This window comes from Gigantopelta aegis, chromosome 12 (genome assembly GCF_016097555.1).
Source record: "Gigantopelta aegis isolate Gae_Host chromosome 12, Gae_host_genome, whole genome shotgun sequence".
In the NCBI taxonomy this organism is placed as follows: domain Eukaryota; kingdom Metazoa; phylum Mollusca; class Gastropoda; order Neomphalida; family Peltospiridae; genus Gigantopelta; species Gigantopelta aegis.
The window spans coordinates 10,723,925-10,748,371 of record NC_054710.1 but is presented as its reverse complement, the minus strand read 5'-3'; the positions used below and the strand labels follow the sequence as shown (position 1 = coordinate 10,748,371).

The 24,447-nt window shown below is 35.4% G+C and overlaps 1 protein-coding gene across 1 annotated transcript in view; it reads right to left on the bottom strand.

The window, feature by feature from the left end:
• Nucleotides 1-4,141: 4,141 nt before the first annotated feature.
• LOC121386292 (serine-rich adhesin for platelets-like) overlaps nt 4,142-24,447 on the bottom strand; it is a 44,568-nt gene continuing 24,262 nt past the window's right edge. Inside the window, exons 6-16 of the mRNA XM_041517144.1 lie at nt 23,928-23,969; nt 23,538-23,579; nt 19,898-19,933; nt 14,073-14,102; nt 13,614-13,643; nt 12,814-12,843; nt 11,834-11,857; nt 9,475-9,516; nt 7,523-7,561; nt 5,735-6,130; nt 4,142-4,554 (exon numbers count right to left, since the gene is read on the bottom strand). Of these exons, the coding sequence (XP_041373078.1) occupies nt 4,154-4,554; nt 5,735-6,130; nt 7,523-7,561; nt 9,475-9,516; nt 11,834-11,857; nt 12,814-12,843; nt 13,614-13,643; nt 14,073-14,102; nt 19,898-19,933; nt 23,538-23,579; nt 23,928-23,969 (1,112 nt within the window). The 3' untranslated portion in view covers nt 4,142-4,153. The remainder of the gene's footprint in view (nt 4,555-5,734; nt 6,131-7,522; nt 7,562-9,474; nt 9,517-11,833; nt 11,858-12,813; nt 12,844-13,613; nt 13,644-14,072; nt 14,103-19,897; nt 19,934-23,537; nt 23,580-23,927; nt 23,970-24,447) is intronic.

Sequence of the window (24,447 nt, the reverse complement as noted above, 5' to 3'; positions counted from 1 at the left end):
TAGTATTGACTCTTTTAAGTTCAAAGATTGATGTAGTATTAAAGATGTTTGATGTAGTATTGAATCAAGGGTTAATGTAGTATTAAGATCAAGGATTGAAGAAATATTGAATCAAGGATTGATGTAGTATTGAAGATCAAGGATGAAGAAATATTGAATCAAGGATTGATGTAGTATTAAGATCAAGGATTGAAGAATAACATTATTCCCATCTCTGAACCGTGTCATTCTAGTTTGGAAGTACATGTGTATACATACAGTGCAGCACTGCCAGAGATCGTTCTTCGGTGAAAGTAGTTTTTTCTTTGCACAATATTTAAGCTCTCAATTCAAGTAATATTACTCTGTACTTTATACTCCTGAATAAAATGTGTGTCGTTGTTGGTTTGGGTTTCTAAAGGATTTTCATCTTTATTTTACAATTTAGATTTAAGTTTAAAACTGACATTTCATAAATTTTCATATATGTATCAAGCAATATCTGTAATAATAATATTGTAATTGTATAATAGTCATGGATATATATTTTGTTTTAATGTGACAATCATAGTTTTGTGTAGATATACTGTATGTATTTAAATATGTGAATGCAAGATTGAATAAAAATTAAAATGATTTTTTTTATTTTAAACTGACATGTTTCAACTGGTTGAATTAAAGGTATAGAGTGGAAGAGGGACGTACACATATTTAACAAATACAAGCACACAATTTTAAGAGGACTGTCACGAATTTCTTGCCATTGTAACATGTTTATGACCAACAGATTCTTTTTGATGACTAAAATTACATATTAAAAATATTTTCCTGTCTAAATATCGGTGTCTTATAAACAAAGTGTTTGTTGTCCTAATGTTTTTGCATAGTAGCCCAAACCAGATTTTACTTTCCAATACATTTTTATGTACAAAATCTCCAACATTATGAAGAAAAAAAGAAGAACAGCTGCTACAAACACTTGAATACGACAACAAATACACTGGATATACATTTCATTTCAACTTATTTTCGTGCTTATATCCAATTAAGGCTCAAGCATGCTGTCCTGGGCACACACACCTCAGCTATCTGAATTGTCTGTCCAGGACAGTGGGATAGTGGTTAGTGAGAAAGAAGAACTGCTGCTACAAACACTTGAATACGACTACAAATACACTGGATATACATTTCATTTCAACTTATTTTCGTGCTTATATCCAATTAAGGCTCAAGCATGCTGTCCTGGGCACACACCTCAGCTATCTGAATTGTCTGTCCAGGACAGTGGGATAGTGGTTAGTGAGAAAGAAGAGGGTGTAGTGGCCTTACACCTACCCACTGAGTCATTAAAACTCGCTCTGGGTGAGAGTCGGTAGGTACTAGGCTGCGAACCCTGTACCTACAAGCCGTATGTCCGATGGCTTAACCAACTGCATATATAAGCACTGGTATTCTAAAGTTAAAAAGTTTTTTTTGTTTAACAACACCACTAGAGCACACTGATTTAACATCGGCTATTGAATGCCAAACATTTGGCAATTCTGACATGCAGTCTTATAGAGACCAAACCTGCTACATATTTTTTCCCATTAGTAACAAGGGATCTTTTATATGCACCACCCCACGGACAGGACAGCACATACCACAGCCTTTGATATACCAGTCGTGGTGCACTGGGTGCAACGAGAAATAGCCCAGTGGACCCACCGATCGATCTCAGACCAACAGCGCATCATGCAAGTGTTTTATCGGGCTACGTCCTGCCCCTTTGGTATTCTAAAGAAGAAAATATATTTGATTTGTAATTTTGGTCGCCCCGTTAATGGGAAACAGTTTACAACAGCTGCAAACTCCGGACAGTTCTTGTACGGCTATCATCCACAGTACTGAACAGATCAGACTGGAGTACCTCTTGTAATACAACAACAGGAGAAGAACGCCAAAACCTAGCAGAATTATAAGCGCCACTGATCCAATAATGATAATTTCCATAGACTGAGTGCTGGCTTTTGGTAATGGACTTGAAGTTTGAGGCGCTGAAAAGATACACAAACAATAGTTTAATATTGTTCTGGTGTACATCATGGGTGGGAATTGGTAAACTGTAAAAAAAAGAGGAAATCTAGAGGGGTCCCGGAAATTCGTAAAATCCTAGGTTAAAATCTGTGCCATCTGACACATTTCTGAGGAAAGGACGATTAAAATGCGAGGAAACACAATATTCCATGAGAGGAAAACAGCTGATCCGAGGAGAATTCCCACCCCTGATACATGCAGTCAACATTACTGTAGTCCGTCCCATTCTCCTACACAATGTTTGTTTTGTACATAATTTCAGTTCAGTTTGAGTAAGAAGAAAAGTAAAAAGTGTTTTGGAAATAACAAAACAAATTAAAATTTTGTGTGCAATTTAAAAATCAGTCTGCTCAGAAATAAATAACTTGTAGTAAATTGAAAAAAAAAGGAGTTCGCTGTGGGAAGAACTATAGATAAAATTACTAAAACATTATTAGTAATTCTGTCATAAGACGGACATAAACTGAACAAGTATTCTGGGAGTACTGCTCAACCAATACATGTCCCCTACCAGGCCTAAAAACTTTTTCAAGGGCCATAACCGTCAAAAATGGATCAATCGCCATGTGAGTTAAACTTGATCCGTTACATTACATGAAAAGGCTACACACAAAATTTCAGCTCAATCTCTTCAGGCATTGCGCAAAAAAAAAGAGTCAGAAAAACACATTTTTGTATCTCCCAAGTTCAAGGGCCATAACTGTTAAAAACTTTTTTTTAAATTGTCCAGATTGAACAAGAAAAGTAGTTTGTTTTGTTAAACGATACCGTTACAGCACATTGATTTATTGATCACTGGCTATTGGATGTCAAAAATATGGTCATTTTGACAGTCATAGAGAGGAATCCGCTACATTTTTCCATTAGTAGCAAGGGATCTTTTACATGCACCATCTCACACACAGGATATCACATACAACAGCCTTTGAAATACTAGTCATGCATAGTGCACTGGCTGCATGGAACGAGAAATAGCTCAATGGGCCCACTGACTGGAATGGATCCTGGACCGACCGTGCATCAAGTGTGCGCTTTAGCACTGGGCTACATCACGCCCCCTGTCTAGATTGATGCATAACAATTAATAAACTTAGGCTGGTAGGTACTGGGTTCGCAGCCTGTTACCGGCTTCCACCCAGAGTGAGTTTTAACGACTCAATGGGTAGGTATAAGACCACTACACCGTCTTTTCCCCTGACTATAAACACTAACCGCTAACAACTAATCCACTGTTCTAAACAGACAGCCCGGTACCGGCTTCCACCCAGAGTGAGTTTTAACGACTCAATGGGTAGGTGTAAGACCACTACACCCTCTTTTCCCCTGACTATAAACACTAACCGCTAACAACTAATCCACTGTTCTAAACAGACAGCCCGGTACCGGCTTCCACCCAGAGTGAGTTTTAACGACTCAATGGGTAGGTATAAGACCACTACACCGTCTTTTCCCCTGACTATAAACACTAACCGCTAACAACTAACCCACTGTTCTAAACAGACAGCCCGGTACCGGCTTCCACCCAGAGTGAGTTTTAACGACTCAATGGGTAGGTGTAAGACCACTACACCCTCTTTTCCCCTGACTATAAACACTAACCGCTAACAACTAACCCACTGTTCTAAACAGACAGCCCAGTACCAGCTCCCACCCAGAGCGAGTTTTAACGACTCAATGGGTAGGTGTAAGACTGCTACACCCTCTTCTCTCTCACTAACCAACCAACCACTAACAACTAACCCAATGTCCTGGACAGAGAGGCCCAGATAGTGGGGTGTGTGCCCAGGACAGTGTGCTTGAATCTTACTTGGATATAAACCAAAGCCGGTTTATCCTACTAGCACATGCAGCACATGCAGCACGTGCTACAGTCCCCGTGCTTCAGAGGGCCCTGCGGTGATGTGTACATTTATTTTTCCTAGGTAATTTTTCCCCCCTCTTCCCGAGGGGGTTGCAAAATATATATCCTTGGAATGGGGACCTGCTGTTATTTAATTGTGCTACAAGCCCGCGGATCCTTAAACCGGCTCTGATATAATTAAGCACAAAGATAAGTTGAAATGAAATAAAATAAACTTGATCTTACCTTCTGTAGCTGTCACACTAGCAGATGTCTTAGTTTCAGAACAGTTACCGGAACAGTCGGTGTAGCAGTTGTTCTCATACCGGTGATACCGGTGTAGATGGTAAAGTTGTCTGAGTATTGTTCACTGTTGTTGACGAGACACCGGATCGTCCGGTTACCATCATACACCGACGCAATGTGTCTGACAATCGACTGTCCTGTACAGTTTTCTGGAGTGATGGGGCCATCGTGGATCCGGTCCTCGTAGGGGTACGGTGTCCACGTCATTGAGTTGTCAGCGTACGCCCACTGCCATGACCACGGCACGGCTTGTGGTGAATCTTCAACATTGCCAATACAACGCAATTCTACAGTTTCGTTTTCGTGGTATGCACTAGCCGCCTTCCTTGGTGTAACATGCATAAAGGTTTGTCCTAGATCAGGTAAAAAAATTAAAAGTTTGTTTTGTTTAATGACACCACTGGAGTACATTAATTTATTAATCACAAGCTACTGGATGTTGAACTTTTGGTAATTTTAACACGGAGTGTTAGAGAGGAAACCCGCTACACTTAAATATGACTACAAATACACTGTGTATATACATACATAGGCACTGGTATTCTAAAGTTAAACGTTTGTTTTGTTTAATGACACCACTAGAGCACACTGATTTATTAATCATCTATTGGATGTCAAACATTTATTGGTATTTCGTGTACCATTACACAAGCAAACATTGATACAATAAACATTAATTGCATGCTTTCAGTTGAAAAGAGTTGCACGCTTCATGTGTATCTGAAAAGTAAATGAAAAAAAAAAATTGTTTTGTTTAATGACACCACTAGAGCACATTGATTTATTAATCATCTATTGGATGTCAAACAGTTATTGGTATTTCGTGTACCATTACACAAGCAAACATTGATACAATAAACATTAATTGCATGCTTTCAGTTGAAAAGAGTTGCACGCTTCATGTGTATCTGAAAAGTAAATGAAAAAAAAAAGTTTTTGTTTAACGACACCACTAGAGCACATTGATTTATTAATCATTGGCTGGTGGATGTCAAACATTTGGTAATTTTGACATTAGTCTTAGATAGGAAACCCGTTACATTTTTCCATTAGTAGCAAGAGATCTTTTATATGCACCATCCCACAGACAGGATAGCACATATCACAGCCTTTGATATACCAGTCTTGGTGCACTGGCTGGAACGAGAAATAACCCAATGGGCCCACCGATGGGGATCGATCCTAGACCGACCGCGCATCAAGCGAGCATTTTCCCACTGGGCTACGTCCCGCCCTCATTCGCCGCTCCACAGACAGGATAGCACATACCACGGCCTTTGATATACCAGTCTTGGTGCACTGGCTGGAACGAGAAATAACCCAATGGGCCCACCAACGGGGATCGATCCTAGACCGACCGCGCATCAAGCGAGCACTTTTACCACTGGGCTACGTCCCGCTCCTGTTATAATGAATGTGACATACGAGCCAATATTAATCAAGATTAATGTGTGAACATAAAAAAGGACAGAGCTATATGTAGAGGACATCTGAATTATCAACTGCGTAGCAAACAAATCACAGAGTACTTACTGTGTACAGTAATATGCTTGCTATCCCTGGAGGAAGTTTCAGGGCCAAATGCCGTCGACAAGTAGTCGATCTTGCAGATGTATTTACCCGAGTCTCTGCATGTTATTTCTCCAAGAGCCACCTGTATGGAAGACCTTTCTTTATCATTGTCACGTATCCCCCCGGTTACTAGGGCTCTCTGTCGTAACGTTTCGTCCTGTAGCGTGGCTTTTCCAAACTTTCTCGTTGCTACGGCTTTAGCCACTGACTTGGGCTCTGTAGAAGTGTCGTTGCTCACGATTCTCTCCACTGTTATAGCAGTCAATGACTCTATCTGGTCGATGATCTTTCCAGGACGACATACTATTGTCATGGTGTTATCAGATTCCACTTGTACCGTTAGCAATGCAACTTCATCTGTAAATAAACATATGTGTCATTAATTATCAGATAAAGGATACAGTACGTATCGTATTGTGGGCTATGTATTGTGATACATGTATATTGTATTGTGGGCTATGTATTGTGATACATGTATATCGTATTGTGGGCTATGTATCGTGATACATGTATATCATATTGTGCGCTATGTATCGTGATACATGTATATCGTATTGTGGGCTATGTATTGTGATACATGTATATCATATTGTGCGCTATGTGTCGTGATACATGTATATCGTATTGTGGGCTATGTATTGTGATACATGTATATCGTATTGTAAGCTATGTATCATGATACATGTATATCGTATTCTGGGCTATGTATCGTGGGCTATGTATTGTGATACATGTATATCGTATTGTGGGCTATGTATTGTGATACATGTATATCGTATCGTGGGCTATGTATTGTGATACATGTATATCATATTGTGCGCTATGTATCGTGATACATGTATATCGTATTGTGGGCTATGTATTGTGATACATGTATATCGTATTGTAAGCTATGTATCGTGATACATGTATATCGTATTCTGGGCTATGTATCGTGGGCTATGTATTGTGATACATGTATATCGTATTGTGGGCTATATATTGTGATACATGTATATCGTATCGTGGGCTATGTATTGTGATACATGTATATCGTATCGTGGGCTATGTATTGTGATACATGTATATCGTATTGTGGGCTATGTATCATGATACATGTATATCGTATCGTGGGCTATGTATTGCGATACATGTATATCGTATCGTGCGCTATGTATTGCGATACATGTATATCATATCGTGCGCTATGTATTGCGATACATGTATATCGTATCGTGTGCTATGTATTGCGATACATGTATATCGTATCGTGCGCTATGTATTGCGATACATGTATATCGTATCGTGCGCTATGTATTGTGATACATGTATATCGCATTGTGGGCTATATATTGTGATACATGTATATGATATCGTGGGCTATGTATCGTTATACATATATCGTATCGTGGGCTATGTATTGTGATACATGTATATCGTATTGTGGGCTATATAGTGTGATACATGTATATCATATCATGGGCTATGTATCGTGGGCTATGTATTGTGATACATGTTATCGTATTGTGGGCTATGTATCATGATACATGTATATCGTATTGTGGGCCATGTATCGTGATACATATATTGTATCGTGGGCTATGTATTGTGATACATGTATATCGTATCGTGGGCTATGTATTGTGATACATGTATATCGTATTGTGGGCTATGTGTCGTGATACGTATCGTTTCAAGAGGTACAGATGTATCGTGACAACCTTGGTACACACCAACTAGCTGACAGGTTAAATCTAAATTAGAACTTACCTTGGCTTTCATCACTCCCTGGTTTGACTGTGGTCACAGCTGTAATAGTAATAATAAGCATTCTGAGAGAAAAAAGTTTTTTTTGTTTAACAACACCACTAGAACACATTGATTTATTAATCATCGGCTATTGGATGTCATATTTTGACAGTCATAGAGATGAAACCCACTACATTTTTCCATTAGTAGCAAGGGATCTTTTATATGCACCATCCCGCAGGCAGGATAGCACATACCACAGCCTTTGATATACCAGTCGTGGTGCACTGGCTAGAGCGAGAAATAGCCCAATAGGCCCACCGACAGGGATCGATCCTAGACCGACCGTGCATCAAGCGAGCGTTTTCCCACTGGGCTACGTCCCGCACTCATTCTGAGAGAACTGCTAAATCAATACATGTCCCCTATCGAGCCAAACAAATTTCCGTATCTTCTAAATTCTAACTCTCTGCCATAAGTTGGTGTATCGCTTTGACATTCAGACTTTGTCTATAACAGTACCGGTACATGATAAAGCTATACACACAATTTCAGCTCAATATTTCGATGCAGTGTCAATTTTTTTTTTATAAGCGACAGTTGGTGAATTAAGTAATAATCTGTTAAATTTGTGTAGCAAATCGCGACATGATATACCAAACAAATTGTTCCCTGAAAAACTATATGTGGAACAGACTGGCAGGTGAACAGATAGACAGACAGACAGACAGACAGACAGGATGGAGATTAAACCTATATAGTCCTTTCCGGTTGGAACAGCATGCAGGGGACTATTATGTCTTTATAAAAACAAGAAGAGAGGAAACAATTTAACTGTAGGACATTTACACATAAACATAAATGTTTGAGACGTACTCATCAAAATGTTAACAGTTTGTTTGCTTAATTAAAGACACCGATATACAGCACACTGATGAGCCGGCGATTAATAAATCAATGGTTGTGTCATTAAAAAAAAAAAAAAAAAAAAAAAAAAAAAATAATATTTAAGTCAAGCATTCTTGTTGTTTTGGTCAGCCATTTTGGAAACCGTTTGCATATTAAAATACCGTTGCATAAATCAAGGCAAGGCAAGGCAGATATCTCAGGGCTTGAAATTTTAGAGCATTATAAAATTAAAATACCTGTATAACAGAATCACAAGCTCAGCCTCGGCTAAATAGAAGATGAGATGATCGTACATACATACATACATCTGTCTCCTGAAAAATTACCTGCAATTTTCAGTAAGGCCTAAAACAAATAAATATGTGTTTCAGGTTTTATCCTGGGAAAAAAATAGGATAGGTAGGTAGGAACTTTTTTTTTTAAATCGAATCAAACCGAGAAACCGTAATCTAGTTTGCCGATTGCAAAAAATCAGGGGCCATGATATTTTTTCTCGATTTTTTTTATTAATTTTTTTATTATTATTATTATTTATTTTGCTTCAAAAAATGTCAGGGTCACCATATAACATCAGGATAGGTCGGGAAACTGGAAACACACATATTTTTGTTTTAGGTCCAATTTCAGCAGGTGAATTTTTATTTTACTCGCTGGGTCTAAAAACCGAAATGATTTTCGCAGGTCGTTATTTGGAATCCATATACGTGTATAGTCCTTTCCTTTTCTGTGTTTTGAAGGTCACCAGCAAGGTGACCTGCCTATATAAATCACCAGATGAAACAAATTTAATACATGCAGTCCATAATCTATTATTCTATAAAAAAAAAATTGTAAATAATTTCAGTTTGGTTTGATGTAAGAAGAAAAGTAAGTGTTTTGGAAATAACAAAAAAAAAAAACCTATTTTTGTGTGCAATTTACAAATCAATCAGGTCAGAAATAAATAACATGTAGTAAATTCCATAGCATGAAAAAAGGTGTTCCTGTATAATGGACTATAGAGAAAATATCCAGTGCATACACCAACTAGCTGACACATTAAATCTAAATTAGAACTTAATTACCTTGACTAATTGTACTAGTCTCTGGTACGACTGTCGTGGTAGCTGTAAAATAAAAACGTATTAAAAATGAGACAACATTTTACGGTTTTAAAAGTACAACTCGCACAATACCTACTGTGTGCTTATATCCAAGTGAGGTTCAAGTACACTGTCCTGGGCACACACCTCAGCTATCTGGGCTGTCTGTCCAGGACAGTTAGTTGTTAGTAGTTAGTGAGAGAGAAGAGGGTGTAGTGGTCATACACCTACCCACTGAATCATTAAAACTCGCTCTGGGTGGGAGCCGGTACCGGACTGCGAATCCTGTACCTACCAGCCTTATGGCCGACAGCCTAACCACAACACCGCCGAGGCCGGTTATCTATATTATTACTTTTAGACTCTTTCCTACATGTATACAAGGGAGATAATCCAGGGCTCAAATTTAAAGGCGGTTATGCGGTAAATTGCCGTAATGCCCCAGTCAAATGCCAAATTGCTGTAAAAATTAAACAGGCCATGCTTTATTTTGCAGGTTACTAATTGCATGGTCACCATACTTTAACCCAGGGCTCAAAATTAAAGATGGTCAATGTGGCAAATGGCCGTAGGCCTTAAAGGGACATTCCTGAGTTAATTTGCTGCATTGTAAGATGTTTCCGACTAATAAAATATTTCTACGATTAAACTTACATATTAAATATATTTTCTAGTTTAGAATATCAGCGTCTGTATATTCAATGCGTTTCTGGTTGTTTTAATATTTGTAAGAAGCCCAAACTGGATTTGGTCTTCAAATAATTTCATACATATGAAAAAATAATATTTTAAGAAATAAAATGAAATTTAACCTACATGTAGAACAAATATTAGAACGATCAGAAACACATTCAATATACAGCCACTAATATTTTATGAAGAATAATATATTTGATATGTAATTACAATCGTTGAAAAGTCTCTGTTAGTCGATAACATCTTAAAATTTGCAGCAAACTCAGGAATGTCCCTTTAATGACCCAGTCAAAAGCCCCATTGCCCTAAAAAGTAAACAGGCCGTGCTTTATTTTGCAGGTTACTAATTGCATGGTCACCATACTCTAACCCAGGGCTCAGAATTAAAGGCGGTCAATGTGGCAAATGACTGTAGGCCTTAATGCCCCAGTCAAATGCCCTATTGCCTTAAAAATTAAACAGGCCGTGCCTTTTTAGCAGGTTACTAATTGCATGCATGATCACCATACTCTAACATAATTTCAAGTGTTTTTGCTGGCCCCCTTTTGCATTTACCAGCCCCCTTTATTTTTTCACACCTCCGTGCTAAAAAAGCTTCGACCATTCCAGACTTCAAAAGTTACATAATTTAACCAGTATCTGTAACAGCCTCTATTATGTCCCAAACCAGTATAAAAGTTATATTTTATTGGAGCAACATTTATTCTCTTTTTTGTTGTGTTCACAATCTGTACTTGGAACCACATACTTGGCACCAAATTTGTCACGTGATCAGAACAGTCGTTCAGTTGTTGTTTTTTTTGTCCACTGACTGTTGTCTGATATTTCATCCATGTGCTTCAGATTTAATTGGTCAAAACTGATGATTTTTATTCTAATAAAATACTAACCCACTGTCTTGGACAGACAGCCCAGATAGCCGAGGTGTGTGCCCCGGACAGCGTGCTTGAACCTTAATTGGATATAAGCATGAAAATAAGTTGAAATGGAATGAAAGGTACATGTATACAAAATTCTGCCTTCTAAGCCGTTACCTGTCATGGAACATTGGTTGGGATGAACAGGAAGGAAATGCTTTATTTAACGACGCACTCAACCTGTTCGATTAGCAGCAAGGGATCTTTTATATGCACCATCCCACAGACAGGGTAGTATATACCACGGCCTTTGATATGCCAGTCGTGGTGCACTGGCTGGAACAACAAATAGCCCAATGGGCCCACCGACGGGGATCGATCCCAGACCGATGACAGGCATGCACGCTAAAGTTAAAGTTAAAGTTTGTTTTGTTTAAGGGCATCACTAGAGCACATTGATTTCTTAATCATCGGCTACTGGATGTCAAACATTTGGTAATTCTGAAAAATAGAGAGGAAACCCGCTACAGTTTTCCATTAGTAGCAACTTGCAAGGGATCTTTTATATGCACCATCCCACAGACAGGATAGCACATACCACGGCCATTGATATTCCAGTTGTGGTGTGACTGGTTGGAACGAGAAATAGCCCATGGGCCCACCGATGGGGAAAACACCAGATGAAGGCATGAAACAGATATTGTAGAGCAGTTTCAACAGATGCAGTCTCAGTGAAAATGTCCAGTACACACTATAACTATAACTGTTACTTCTATATTAGAACTTACGTTGGCTTTCGACTGTGGTCACAGCTGTAAAATAAAAATAATAATAATAACATTAATAATAAAAATAAAATAATAAACAAATAAAATAGGTAACATTTTAGTTGGAGGAAAACAGTCATAAATAATATTTACAAAAAACCACCTAAAAACATCTTTATTATATAAATACCTATAGATTTGCTGAAACCATATAAAAGTGATATTCGGTGAAAAGTCATATTTAAACAAAAATGTTAGTTAAATGAAAATATAGAAATCATATTTAATATTATAGAAATGCAATTATGATAAAATATCTAAAATCGATTTGTTTCTTTGTGTTGAGGTTTTTTGTTTAAAGACACCACTAGAGCACATTGATTTATTAATCATCAGCAATTGGGTGTTAAACATTTGGTAATTTTTGACATATCGTCTTTGAAAGGAAACCTGTTACATTTTTCCATTAGTGCCAAGGGATCTTTTATTTGCACCATCCCAGAGACAGGATAGCACATACCACAACCTTTAATATACCAGTCGTTGAGCACTGGCTAGAATGAGAAATGGCCCAATGGGCCCACTGACGGGGATCGATCTTAGGTTGATTCTACATCATGTGAGCGCTTCACCACTGGGCTACTGGAACGCCTCTTAAAATTGATCGAGTACGAAGCTAAATAATGATGACACAATGTCCTGTCATTGAGTATACGTTAATGTTTTTGTGCGATTTTCTTTTAGGATCACTTTGTCAATAATACATTTGTACAGCAGTTGTATTAATTATAAAATAACTATAGATTTAATAATTAAATAAATATAATTTTTATTCATATTTCTTTTTAAAAGTTCGTGGTCAAGTAAATTTTCAGAAAAGTTGCAACAGAACAAATATATCATGGCGTTATGTGTTTTCGATAGTATAAGCGAAAGATATTAATAAAAATAAGTATGCCCAAAATACAAAAGCTAACAGTAAGTACAAATTTAGAACTTACATGTACTTTGGCTTTCGACTGTGGTCACAGCTATAAGAAAAAAAAAAAGAAAAAAAAAAAAAAATAGATAACATTTTAGTTTGAATTTTTTTTTTTTTTTTTTTTTTTTAAATAATATAAAAATAAACACCTTTATTATATACTATGAAATATATAGATCTACAGAAACCATAAAAAAATGTTTTTATGTAAAAGTCATATTTTCATTGTATTTTAGTACATGTATTTGGAATGGATTATATTTTAGAAAATATAGAATCACATTTATATTTTTGTGAACAAATTCACGATTCAGTTATCTGCCTTGTAAATTATTACATTTTAATTACCGAGGTTGGTGTCGCTTCGTCGTTTTTTATATTTGACGATTACTAATGCATTTCATTGTATTTGAAAAATTAAACAAATGTAATTTAAACAATTGTACCAATAAACTATGGATATGATCAATAAAATATCTAAAACTGATTGAGTACGAAGTTAAATAATGATGACACAATGTCCTGTCATTGAGTATACGTTAATGTTTTTGTGCGATTTTCTTTTAGGATCACTTTGTCAATAATACATTTGTACAGCAGTTGTATTAATTATAAAATAACTATTGATTTAATAATGAAATAAATATAATTTGTATTCATATTTCTTTTTAAAAGTTTGTGGTAAATTTTCAGAAAAGTTGTAACAGAACAAATATATCATGGCGTTACCTGTTTTCGATAGTATAAGCGAAAGATATTAATAAAAATAAGTATGCCCATTTTACACAAGGTAACAGTAAGTACAAATTTAGAACTTACATGTGCTTTGGCTTTCGACTGTGGTCACAACTATAAGAAAAAAATAAAATAATAATAATAATAATAAAATAGATAACATTTGAGTTTGTTTGATTTTGGGGGTGTTTAAATAATATAAAAATAAACACCTTTATTATATACTATGAAATATATAGATCTACAGAAACCATAAAAATAATTTTTTGTGAAAAGTCATATTTTCATTGTATTTTAGTACATGTATTTGGAATGGATTATATTTTAGAAAATATAGAAATCACATTTATATTTTTGTTAACAAATTCACGATTCAGTTATCTTCCTTGTAAATTATTACATTTTAATTACTGAGGTTGGTGTCGCTTTGTCGTTTTTATATCATGGCGTTACGTGTTTTCGATAGTATAAGCGAAAGATATTAATAAAAATAAGTATGCCCAAAATACACAAGGTAACAGTAAGTACAAATTTAGAACTTACATGTAGTTTGGCTTTCGACTGTGGTCACAGCTATAAGAAAATAAAAATAAAAATAAAAAAACAATAAAATAGATAACATTTTAGTTTGAGGATTTCCTTTTTGAAAATAATAATATAAAAATAAACACCTTTATTATATACGTGTACTATGAAATATATAGATCTACAGAAACCATAACAAAAACATTCTGTGAAAAGTTATATTTTCATTATATTTTAGTATTTGGAATTAGGAGATAACCATATGGAGTTTTTAGATTTGCGGGTGTTATTGTCTATTTGATCCCGCAAATGTCATTTTTGACCGAAGGCGTTAGCCTGAGGTCAAAAATGAAACATTTGCGGGATCAAATAGACAATAACACCCGCAAATCTAAAAACTCCATATGGTTATGTCCATTGTAAACTGAAACGTTTTTTACAGAGAACTATATAATTGTTCGGCATAATAACATTCACTGACATCGTTAAACGGCTTTTTCAGTTACTATGCAATGCATGCGATCCGTGAATTTCACTTTCTTTAGTCTGCTTAATTGACATCCATTTTTTAAATGCTTACTGAAATGGGAAGAAATTAACATTTACAATGTCAATGAAATATATCCTATTTCGTGAAAAAAAATCCAACCGTTGACGTTTGAACAGTTAACTTGCAACAACTGTACCGCTTTCCAATGACGTCACTGGTTGCTGATGCGAAATGAATTCGTCCATAGGGGTGTTGGTTTAACTATTATCTAGTGCTTTAAAACAAACAACAAACATTGTTTTTTTACATATGTCAAAGTTATTTAATCAAATCAGCAGTGTGTCAATACATTTTTAATTGGTGAACCTATTTTTGGTGTTTTGTTGAAACCAATTTTAACAATTTTATACGAACAAAAATTAATACCCTACTGTAATGGGACAGTCTTGACCTACTGAAAGTAATTATTTATTGTGACAGTCGAGTTTTGCATGTTGAAAAGACCACGTGTTACATTTTGTGCAGTGTTACATTTTGTGCAGCACGATCAAATTGGAAATTATGTACAGTTCTGTTTGGATTTGGTCTGTTGCCATATGGAGTAAGAACACCCCTTTCACCTTGCAAGATTTGGGAATATGCACGTTTTTGGACAGAGCTTGATTCCAGGGAATATGATTTTAAAGATTCGTCAGTGCGATGACCCGTGATTTTACAAATCTCCCTGTTCTCTACACCAGCGTGCTACAGCAAGGTGACTGCGGTGGCGCGAAGACAATGGTTTGTGTACACTTTTTCAATGTTTGCGGCTTTGCATATTTCTTTCATGAATGAAGCTATGATGTTTTTCCCAATTGGACGTGACGTGTACCAAACTGAATCGCTTTCAGAGACAGATTGTTTTGGCTGTTGGTAAAATGATGGATTATTTTGATTCATTTTGGATTTGTAAATTTTGAACGAGGAAACCGGGCAGTAGACGGAATTTGTTGCATAAATGCGTTTTTTAGGTTCAACGGCATCTTTTAAATCACCACAATGATTTTTTGTGATTTCGCAATGTGTCATTTCGATGAACTCGTAACCATCCTCATCAGCTGAAATTTTAAATGAACTGGATGAAAGTTCTCGCTGATTTTCTGATCCACGGCGTGCAAAACCTAGTGTGATGTCAAACCACACCTTTCTAACAAGATCCAGGGGAGAATCTAAATTGAAGCTATTCCTAATCTTGTCAAGCTCTATTGCCGAGATTGCGGGGTGGTGTTTTGTTTCATCAAGCCCCTCTTTCTTTAGATTACGGATCATCGACAGGAAAATATTGTTAGATGTGTGAAATTCGCTATCTTTGAGAATGTTTAGGTTTCGTTCAAAAGGAGGTGCCCTAATGTGCCTATGGATTGCTGCTCGGAGACCAACAAAAGGCGATTTAGAGTACAGTTCGCCCTGGGTGTTCCGGACTTCTGCATAAAACAGGCGAAGCCTCTCGTTCAGAGTAGTCGCATCAAGAGTTTCAAAATCAGTGGAAAATCCACGAACTTCAAGCCATTCTACACAGGAAGAGAGAGAGAAAAAAAAGAGAAAACATAAGGTGTGCAGGCAACGAGTGAGTGATGAGGTACCTGTAAGTAATTTTAAAATAAAAATGAAATTTAAAAGAATATGATAGTGACCAGTAATTTTGTATTATATATAGCCTATATATATATACTTTTTTTTTTGGGTGGGGGTGGGGGGGGGGGTTGTTGTAAAACATTGCTACTGTAAACTTCTATAAACAAAGCATGTCTAAGGTTAAAATAACCATGTAGATTGCAAATGTTTGGGTTTTTGTTTTGTTTTTATATAACGTTTGTGTTGCAGTACGTCATACATAGTTATACAAAGCGTTTACAATGGGTTATTTATAGACGCAGAAATGAATCGATCGACGTGTATGTAGGCCTTTTTGTTTACTATATTTTTTTAATTGCGGGCAAGGGGGCGTAACTCTGACATGTTTTGTTTTAACGCTTTAAACGTTTTTGTTTCTTGTTAGGGCGGCGGATGGGGGGGGGGGCTTACGTTTCAATATCTTGACACCCCATATTGTCTTCCGTCCTGTGGCTTTTGACAAAGAATCCCCAATTATCTTTTTTAGGTGTTCTTCATCCACCTTGACAAATCGCTGGTTCTTGGTGTCTGTTGCAACTTGTTGAGCAAGTTGATCAAGGTCATCCAGACCGCTGTTGCCATTGGCGCTTGTCGAGGACGTTGCACTTGCTTCAGTTGTATCATCAAGAACTGAAATAGAGAGAGGAAGCCTATTCAGAAGATAGTTAACCCATCATTTTCCATCTCAAAAGAAATTTAAATTTTGAAGAAGAAAATAATGAAATTGGAAATCAACTGACTCATTTTTAAAATATCACAAAATTATATATCAACAAAACTTGCAATTTAAATGACTCACAAAATTATATCTAAGTAAACCTTACATTTAAATTACTTACCATCATCTTTCATCAACATATCTATCAGAACTTCATCTGTCTGCCAATTTGTATCGTCGTCAAATAGGTTAAAATTTGGCGTATCCATTTGAAGAGGTGATCCACTTCGGTTGTCTGCCATTTTGTTGTTTGAAATAGTAACAATGTATTCATGAGCAGTGATTAACTTACTAATTTGAGGGTATCGAATGCCATTCGACAATGTTTATTAGCCAATCATATTACAGAACATACTTACCATCAGTTTACAATGGATTATATCTGAGAAAATATAGAACTCATATTGATATTTTTGTGAACAAATTCACGATTCAGTTATCTTCCTTGTAAATTATTACATTTTAATTACTGAGGTTGGTGTCGCTTCGTCATTTTTTATATTTGACAATTACTAATGCATTTCATTGTATTTGAAAAATTAAACAAATGTAATTTAAACAATTGTACCAATAAACTATGGATGTGAAGTGCAATTACAATAAAATATCTAAAACTGAATGAATATGAAGTTAAATAATCATGACACAATGTTCTGTCATTTAATGTCAGTTTAAAGTTTAACTCGAGTTCATTCATTTTTTTTTTTTTTTGAGTTTTTTGCGAGTCTATTTAATAAATATCTAAATAATCATATTATTATATACCTATTCAATCTTACTATAAAGATAAAGACATTTTGAAGCAGTGTGATAAATTTATTTTATATCGCACATACGTTGTTTTCGCTTCCTATTAATTTCACTCGACCGCTACGCAGTCTCGTGGTATATATATTCTTGCGCAAAATAAACTTGTGCAATAAATAGGAAGCAACCAGGGGTGGGGAAAAATAAAATTGTCAATCGATCCCACTTGATGTCGTCACAACCAGGGGGTGGGAGGAATTAAAAAAAACAAAAAAAACGATATTTGCCAAATAGTTATTTTTTAAATCATAGTGATATTTGTATAGTTTTATCTTGAATCATGAACGCAAAACAATTAACATGAACAAAAAAAAATATGTATATATTTTAATCACATATGATCAGTGAAAAACCCCACAAATTGTATATATTTTACATAATAGAATAAATAATATAAAAAAGGAATAAATGTTATGAATTTTAATTCCCATATATGTATAAAAAGTACGAGTATTCAGTACTGTATCTTGAAAATTAATAAAAGATGGCACTGTTGAAGCGTTTGACAGCCTGAGCTAGCACATGTTTAGACAAAGATAGTAATAACGTCATCACTGATTGGATGAAATTTGACCTCTACTGGCTCTTGAGATAACAGTACATGTAGCTGTTCTGCTTACTCCCACTTGTTAAAAAAAAGGTGGAAACCTTTTGTTAATTTTAAAATCCTTTATAATTATTGGATACACTACATTGAACAGTCAACAATAAATACATTTATAGATTATTTCATTTTATTTTATGCTATTTTAAGCAGTTTGTATTGCACAAAAGCTCTTGCTTCGGATTAGGACACTCGACCCGACACACACAGGTGTTGACAGATGTTGATTGTAACCAGTTGCAAATTCTGGGTCCTTTGTTTTAATTGGAGTGTAATACATTGATGGCTCTCTAAACCAAGAATGGTGCTATCGTTAATGTCTGTGTAATCTCTTGACCGACTCAGCGACTTTGACAAATGGCAGTCGATTGACACTACTGTAGGTCCGACTTCAGTGACTGGCGATATACTTAGGCAGACTTTAAAATCACAAACGTCTGAAACACCAGACCACTATTGACCACTATTTATTTATTATTTTAAATCATGCACGAGATACCGATGTCTGGGCTGGCCGGTCCGTTTGACCGATAGGAATTTGTTCCAGTAATAGAAATGGACAGGTGCTTCTGACCGACAAGAATGACAAAAGTGGGACCGGCAAACGCGCGTTTTTAAAAAATAATTTCGGTCTCAGAGATCGAGAATCGGTCCCAGACCGGGAAAAAAGGGCTTTTCCCCACCCCTGATATATATATATATATATATATATATATATATATATATATATATATATATATATATATATATATATATATATATATATATATATATATATATATATATATAATGATGATGTTGAGTTTAAGTTCATGTTCAACTTGAGTTCCATTCATGTTTTGTTTTTGTAGGGTTTTGGGGAGGATAACTTAAATTTGTCAGGTATGTTTGCACAGCAGTATTATTAAATAACTACTGATTTAATAATTAAATAAATATACACAGTCATTTTTATTCATATTTCTTTTTAAAAGTCCATGGTCAAATAAATTTTCTGGAAAAGTTGCAATGGAACAGATATAGCAGTAAGTACAAACATATAAACCTCAAAACATTTCACCTCAAAATCAATAGTGTCAAGATAAAATAACTTGAAATGCATTTTCGAGACGTACTCATCAAATAAAAAGTTTGTTATGTTTAACGACATCACTAGAGCTCACTGATTTATTAATCATCAGCTATTGGATGTTAAACATTTCGTAATTCTGACAGTCTTAATTAGAGAGGAAACCTGCTACATTTTTCCATTAGTAGCAAAAGGATCTTTTATACATGTATGCACCATCCCACAGACAGGGTAGCACATACCACGACCTTTGATATACCAGTCAGGGTGGAATGAGAAATAGCCTAATGGGCCCACCAATGGGGACTGATCCCAAACTGACCGCACATCAGGTAAGCGCGGTACCACTGGGCTACATCCCACCCCCCTATCACCAGATGAAGTCATGAATCACACACATGTATCACAACGAACAGATTTATCAGATGTATTCTGGAGAAAACGTCCACTATACACACTGACTACATGAAGCTGACATATTAAATCTAAATTTAGAACTTACATGTACGTGTACTTTGGCTTTCGACTGTGGTCACAGCTGTAAGAAAATAAAAATAAAAATAAATAAAAATAATAAACTGTAAATAAAATAGATAACATTTTACTTTGAGAAAAAAGTTTTAAAAAAAAGAGAATAATATAAAAACAAACATTTTTATTATATACTATGAAATATATATACATCTACAGAAACAATAAAAGTGATTTTCGGTGAAGTCTTCTTTTTTTTTTCCCAGAGGTCTCTCTATCTTATTTTTTTATTCACCATCTCAGTACCAGTATATAATATTATACATGTCACACGTTTGTCTAAATTAATAATCCTATTATTAAATGTTTAAACCACAAATATGCCTTTTGATCCTTTCCTTTTCTGTCTTTTACAACACCACTAGAACACACTGATTAATGAATCATTGGCTACTGGATGTCAAACATTTCGTCAACCAAGAATTAACTATAGGTCTATCTGCAATATCAAATGCATTGTGTATATAGACCTAGTTACTTCTCGGTTGACGATTTGGTAATTCTGAAATGCAGTCATCAAACATGGTTCATACAGAAATTTCAAACCTAAATTTAGGGGCTTTTTAGGGACTTTTTAGGGTCAATGTAAGTAAAATTTAGGGACTAAAACTTTGCTGTCCGCCATTTGCAATGACCTTCGAACTCGACAAAATTCAAGTAAAATAGTGTTCGAGCAGGCTGTCGGAATCTACAGAGAACTGTCCTACACATTTTCAGAAATATAAATACGTAGAATCCACATAGGCATAAATGTCTGATTCAGTTCAGATAATTTTAGAATATTCCGTTCTATTTAGTTTGCACTCAGATTAAGACTCTTGATTAGTATTTTACAAACATGTTTTGTTTTAGAATGACCAATCAAGCACTCCCCGAAAGTTACGAATGAACAATACCGAACATTGATGATGTGTTACCTATGAATTGTTGGTATCATTTTGGCAGTTTACACACCAACGTGAAAGAGATCAAAAAATGAAAGTAGATATCAATGTATTTTTGGCAATTTATTTAATGTTTCCGGAAGAAGAAAAATGTCTATTGATTTTAGGGCTTATATGGCCCAATTAAGGGTCTTTTGTGAACTTGTCCGTAAAATATAGGGCATTTTAGGGCTAGATCATCAAAATTGGGACTTTTTAGGCCAACACTTCCAACTTATGGCCTTTTCAAGCATTTGCGAGCCCTGTCAAAGGAAACCCGCTACAGTTTTCCTAATGCAGCAACTTAAGGGATCTTTTATATGCACTTTCCCACAGACAGAAAAGCACATATCATGGCCTTTGACCAGTTGTGGTAACTGTGTTTAGACAACTCCTGCAATAAAGAAAATTACCACGGTAAAAAAAAAAAGCGAAATAAATTATAAGTTTATTATTTGTTTCGTTTGCCAATATGCTGCAAGATTAATTTATACCATTGGTGGTATTCCTCGATTGAAAGTGACACAACAGTTAACAAGTGCATGATTAAGAACACGAAAGACGTGTACGATTAAGAACAATGGGGTTGTAAGGGGATGACACTTTATATATACAGCGTAGTCAGTCCACAGTGATGTGCAAGTTCAATTTTTATCCTTTAAAGGAGAGGACAATTAAGGCATTTGGCCTGGAATGCATATTCAACGATATATAATGCACATTATTGCTTAATATCAACACGTATAATCGTATAGTTAATAAAATGGTTAAATGTGACGGCTATTATATATAATGGGCGCAGCCATTTTGATCTTCTCAGTGAGTACGCCCTCTGGCGAGCTGGTGGTTACGTAATACTTAACACGTAACGTCAGGAATGAGCCTTAGAATTAGAGAAACACAATCTACCTGTTTTTTGCGGAATGATAAATAGTCATGCATTGCAATGTTCTGTAATAATACACATCCCAGTAAGCCAGCAATAAGTATATCAATATATACATATATTATTTTTCAATACAAAATAAAATACCATTGTCAAAGTGGCTACACAACAAGTTGAAACAATTAACAATGTTTTGCCCATGCATTAACATACATACTGAAATGATACACGGAGTGTTTTCTTAGTAAATTGGTCTATGCCGTTAGTCGCTTCTACCTGTGATTCCTAATTGGCAGGTGTGTATTTGATTGGTAACCAGACGAGTCAATTAATTGACGCTGTCTAGACACAAAAATACATACCGGTATTGTGGAATATTACCTGTCGCCCCTAAAATTGTAATGGACATGGTTTATTACTGTAAATAGTTCTGTAAAACTATTGATTAAGTAGACACTTCCATCTAAAACCACAGAACTGACCAATTACGTAGTCCCAAAGAAAAGAAAATTATCACTTGGGTATCGTGGGTTGTCGTTTTCGCTCCAATGTAGCATATCAATAGGCCTAATAGTGTACATTTTTCCTTTGGATTATTTAACAGAGAAAAATACTATAACCCCATTTTGTTCCGTTAATGCAACTTGAAATATATTTAGTTGCATAGTTTATTATATTATTACGTCATTTAGGTTGATCAAAGAGAAGCGCCTTGTCGAAAATTACTGCTTTTGTTTACACTGTACATACAGGAGATGGTCAGGAGCTGACGTCACTTCGCCCCAAGCTATCCCACCAGGAATAATCATGTTTTTTTTATTAACTCTAAAATTACACGTTTTTCATTTGCTAAAGTGTCAGTATGTGTTAGTGGTCCGGGTATGCATCTTTCCAACACATAAGGCTGTTGTATGAGTTGACCCTACCTTTAATTATATTATATCAAAGTGTCCGAATATATTTTATACAATTAAAATCATTTTCTTTAATAACGGCATATTTTTTATTAGGAAATCTGTCACCTTTCAAACCCAAATAAATTGCTATAGTTTTTTTCTTTTGGATTAGGCCACTCGGTACCAGAAAAGGATATATATTTTGTCAATATAAATTACAGAGAAAATTTTATTAAACTATCGAAACGATCTCTTTCTCTATATGTATATCTACAAATATCTCATCATCATAACACTTCAAGTGACTTGTAGGAGTGTATACTGAATATTTTACTGAAAATAAGACATCCATACTGCACCATACCCACTGTTCAACACTAGCTATAAGCTGTCACACCCACCCCTGTAATCCAGTGGTCCCTGCAATGCATATGTTATGAACAGTCAACAGAGATCAATGACCTACATGTAGTTGGAACTCTTTGCTGGTAATTTACAACATATTTTCGATCATGCCCAAAGGCGCCAAGATTCAGATACTTAATAATAATGGTACAGTTACTGTTTTAATATTGAATTTGAATCTGTTTTCAGTTCACAAAGTATATTATATTTTTAAGAATAAGGAAAAAAATATATCTTGAAAATAAAATTCAATATAGTCCACAGCAAAAAGAAAATGCAGTGGAGAATAAAAAACCCTGTGGTAAACTCTGCAGCAATCTCCACGGCATTGACGATTACCACAGGCAATTGCAGGAGTTGTTTAGAAAGTCATAGACCTGCTATATGTGACCTGCCTATAATGAGATAAAACATAATTAACACAGAAATAATTCACCAGATGTAGTCCGAGAGAAAATTAGCACCAACTAGATGATATGTGAAATCTAAATCAGAACTTACCCTGGCTTTCACTACTCCCTGGTTTGAATGTGGTTACAGCTGCTGCAATAATAATAATAATAATAATAATAATAATAATAATAATATTTATAATAATAATAATAATAACACAACAGATGCAGCAAGGGATCTTTTATATGCACTTTCCCACAGACAGGAAAGCACATACCACGGCCTTTGACCAGTTTGGGCCTAAATGAAACAGATAATACAAAGAAATTATTCATCAAATGTAATTAAGTCACGTTCACTCTTGCATTCACACTGAAACTTTTCCTGGTCTAAATTAGAAAGGATCAGTTAATTTAGCCTGACCCAAAACATTGATCTAGGCTTGGTCAAAAATTTAGCAATAACTAACTGACAAGTTAAATCTAAATTAGAACTAACCTTGGGTTTCATCACTTGTCACTGGTTTGACTGTTGTCACAGCTGTAATAATAATAATAATAATAATAATAATAATAATAACAGAGGTTCTAGAATACGGTGGTCCGATGCCAGAGGCCAGTGGTTTTAAGATTCGGGCCACTAAAAATTACTTTGTACGATCCCAATGGCAATATATATATACTGAACAGCATTGAAAATTCACCACTAGTTGATGATAACAAATGTGAATGGGTCGTATATCAGCATTAAGAATATCAATGAATAAGTACTGTACTACCTTATAGACACCATGCATGACGATGAATAACTTACAAAAATTACTGCCTGAAAAACGTAAATTGAATGTGCAAATCATGCTGACTGGGGCTATAAAAGATAGTCTCTGAAAAGCCACTTTTATGTACTCATTTATAAGTGACAAAATATTCATTCGTTTTTAATGCTGTTAACGGATTACTTTTATAACTTAGGTGATACATTTTAGTGAAAACAATTATTTTAGAATTTTAATAGGTAA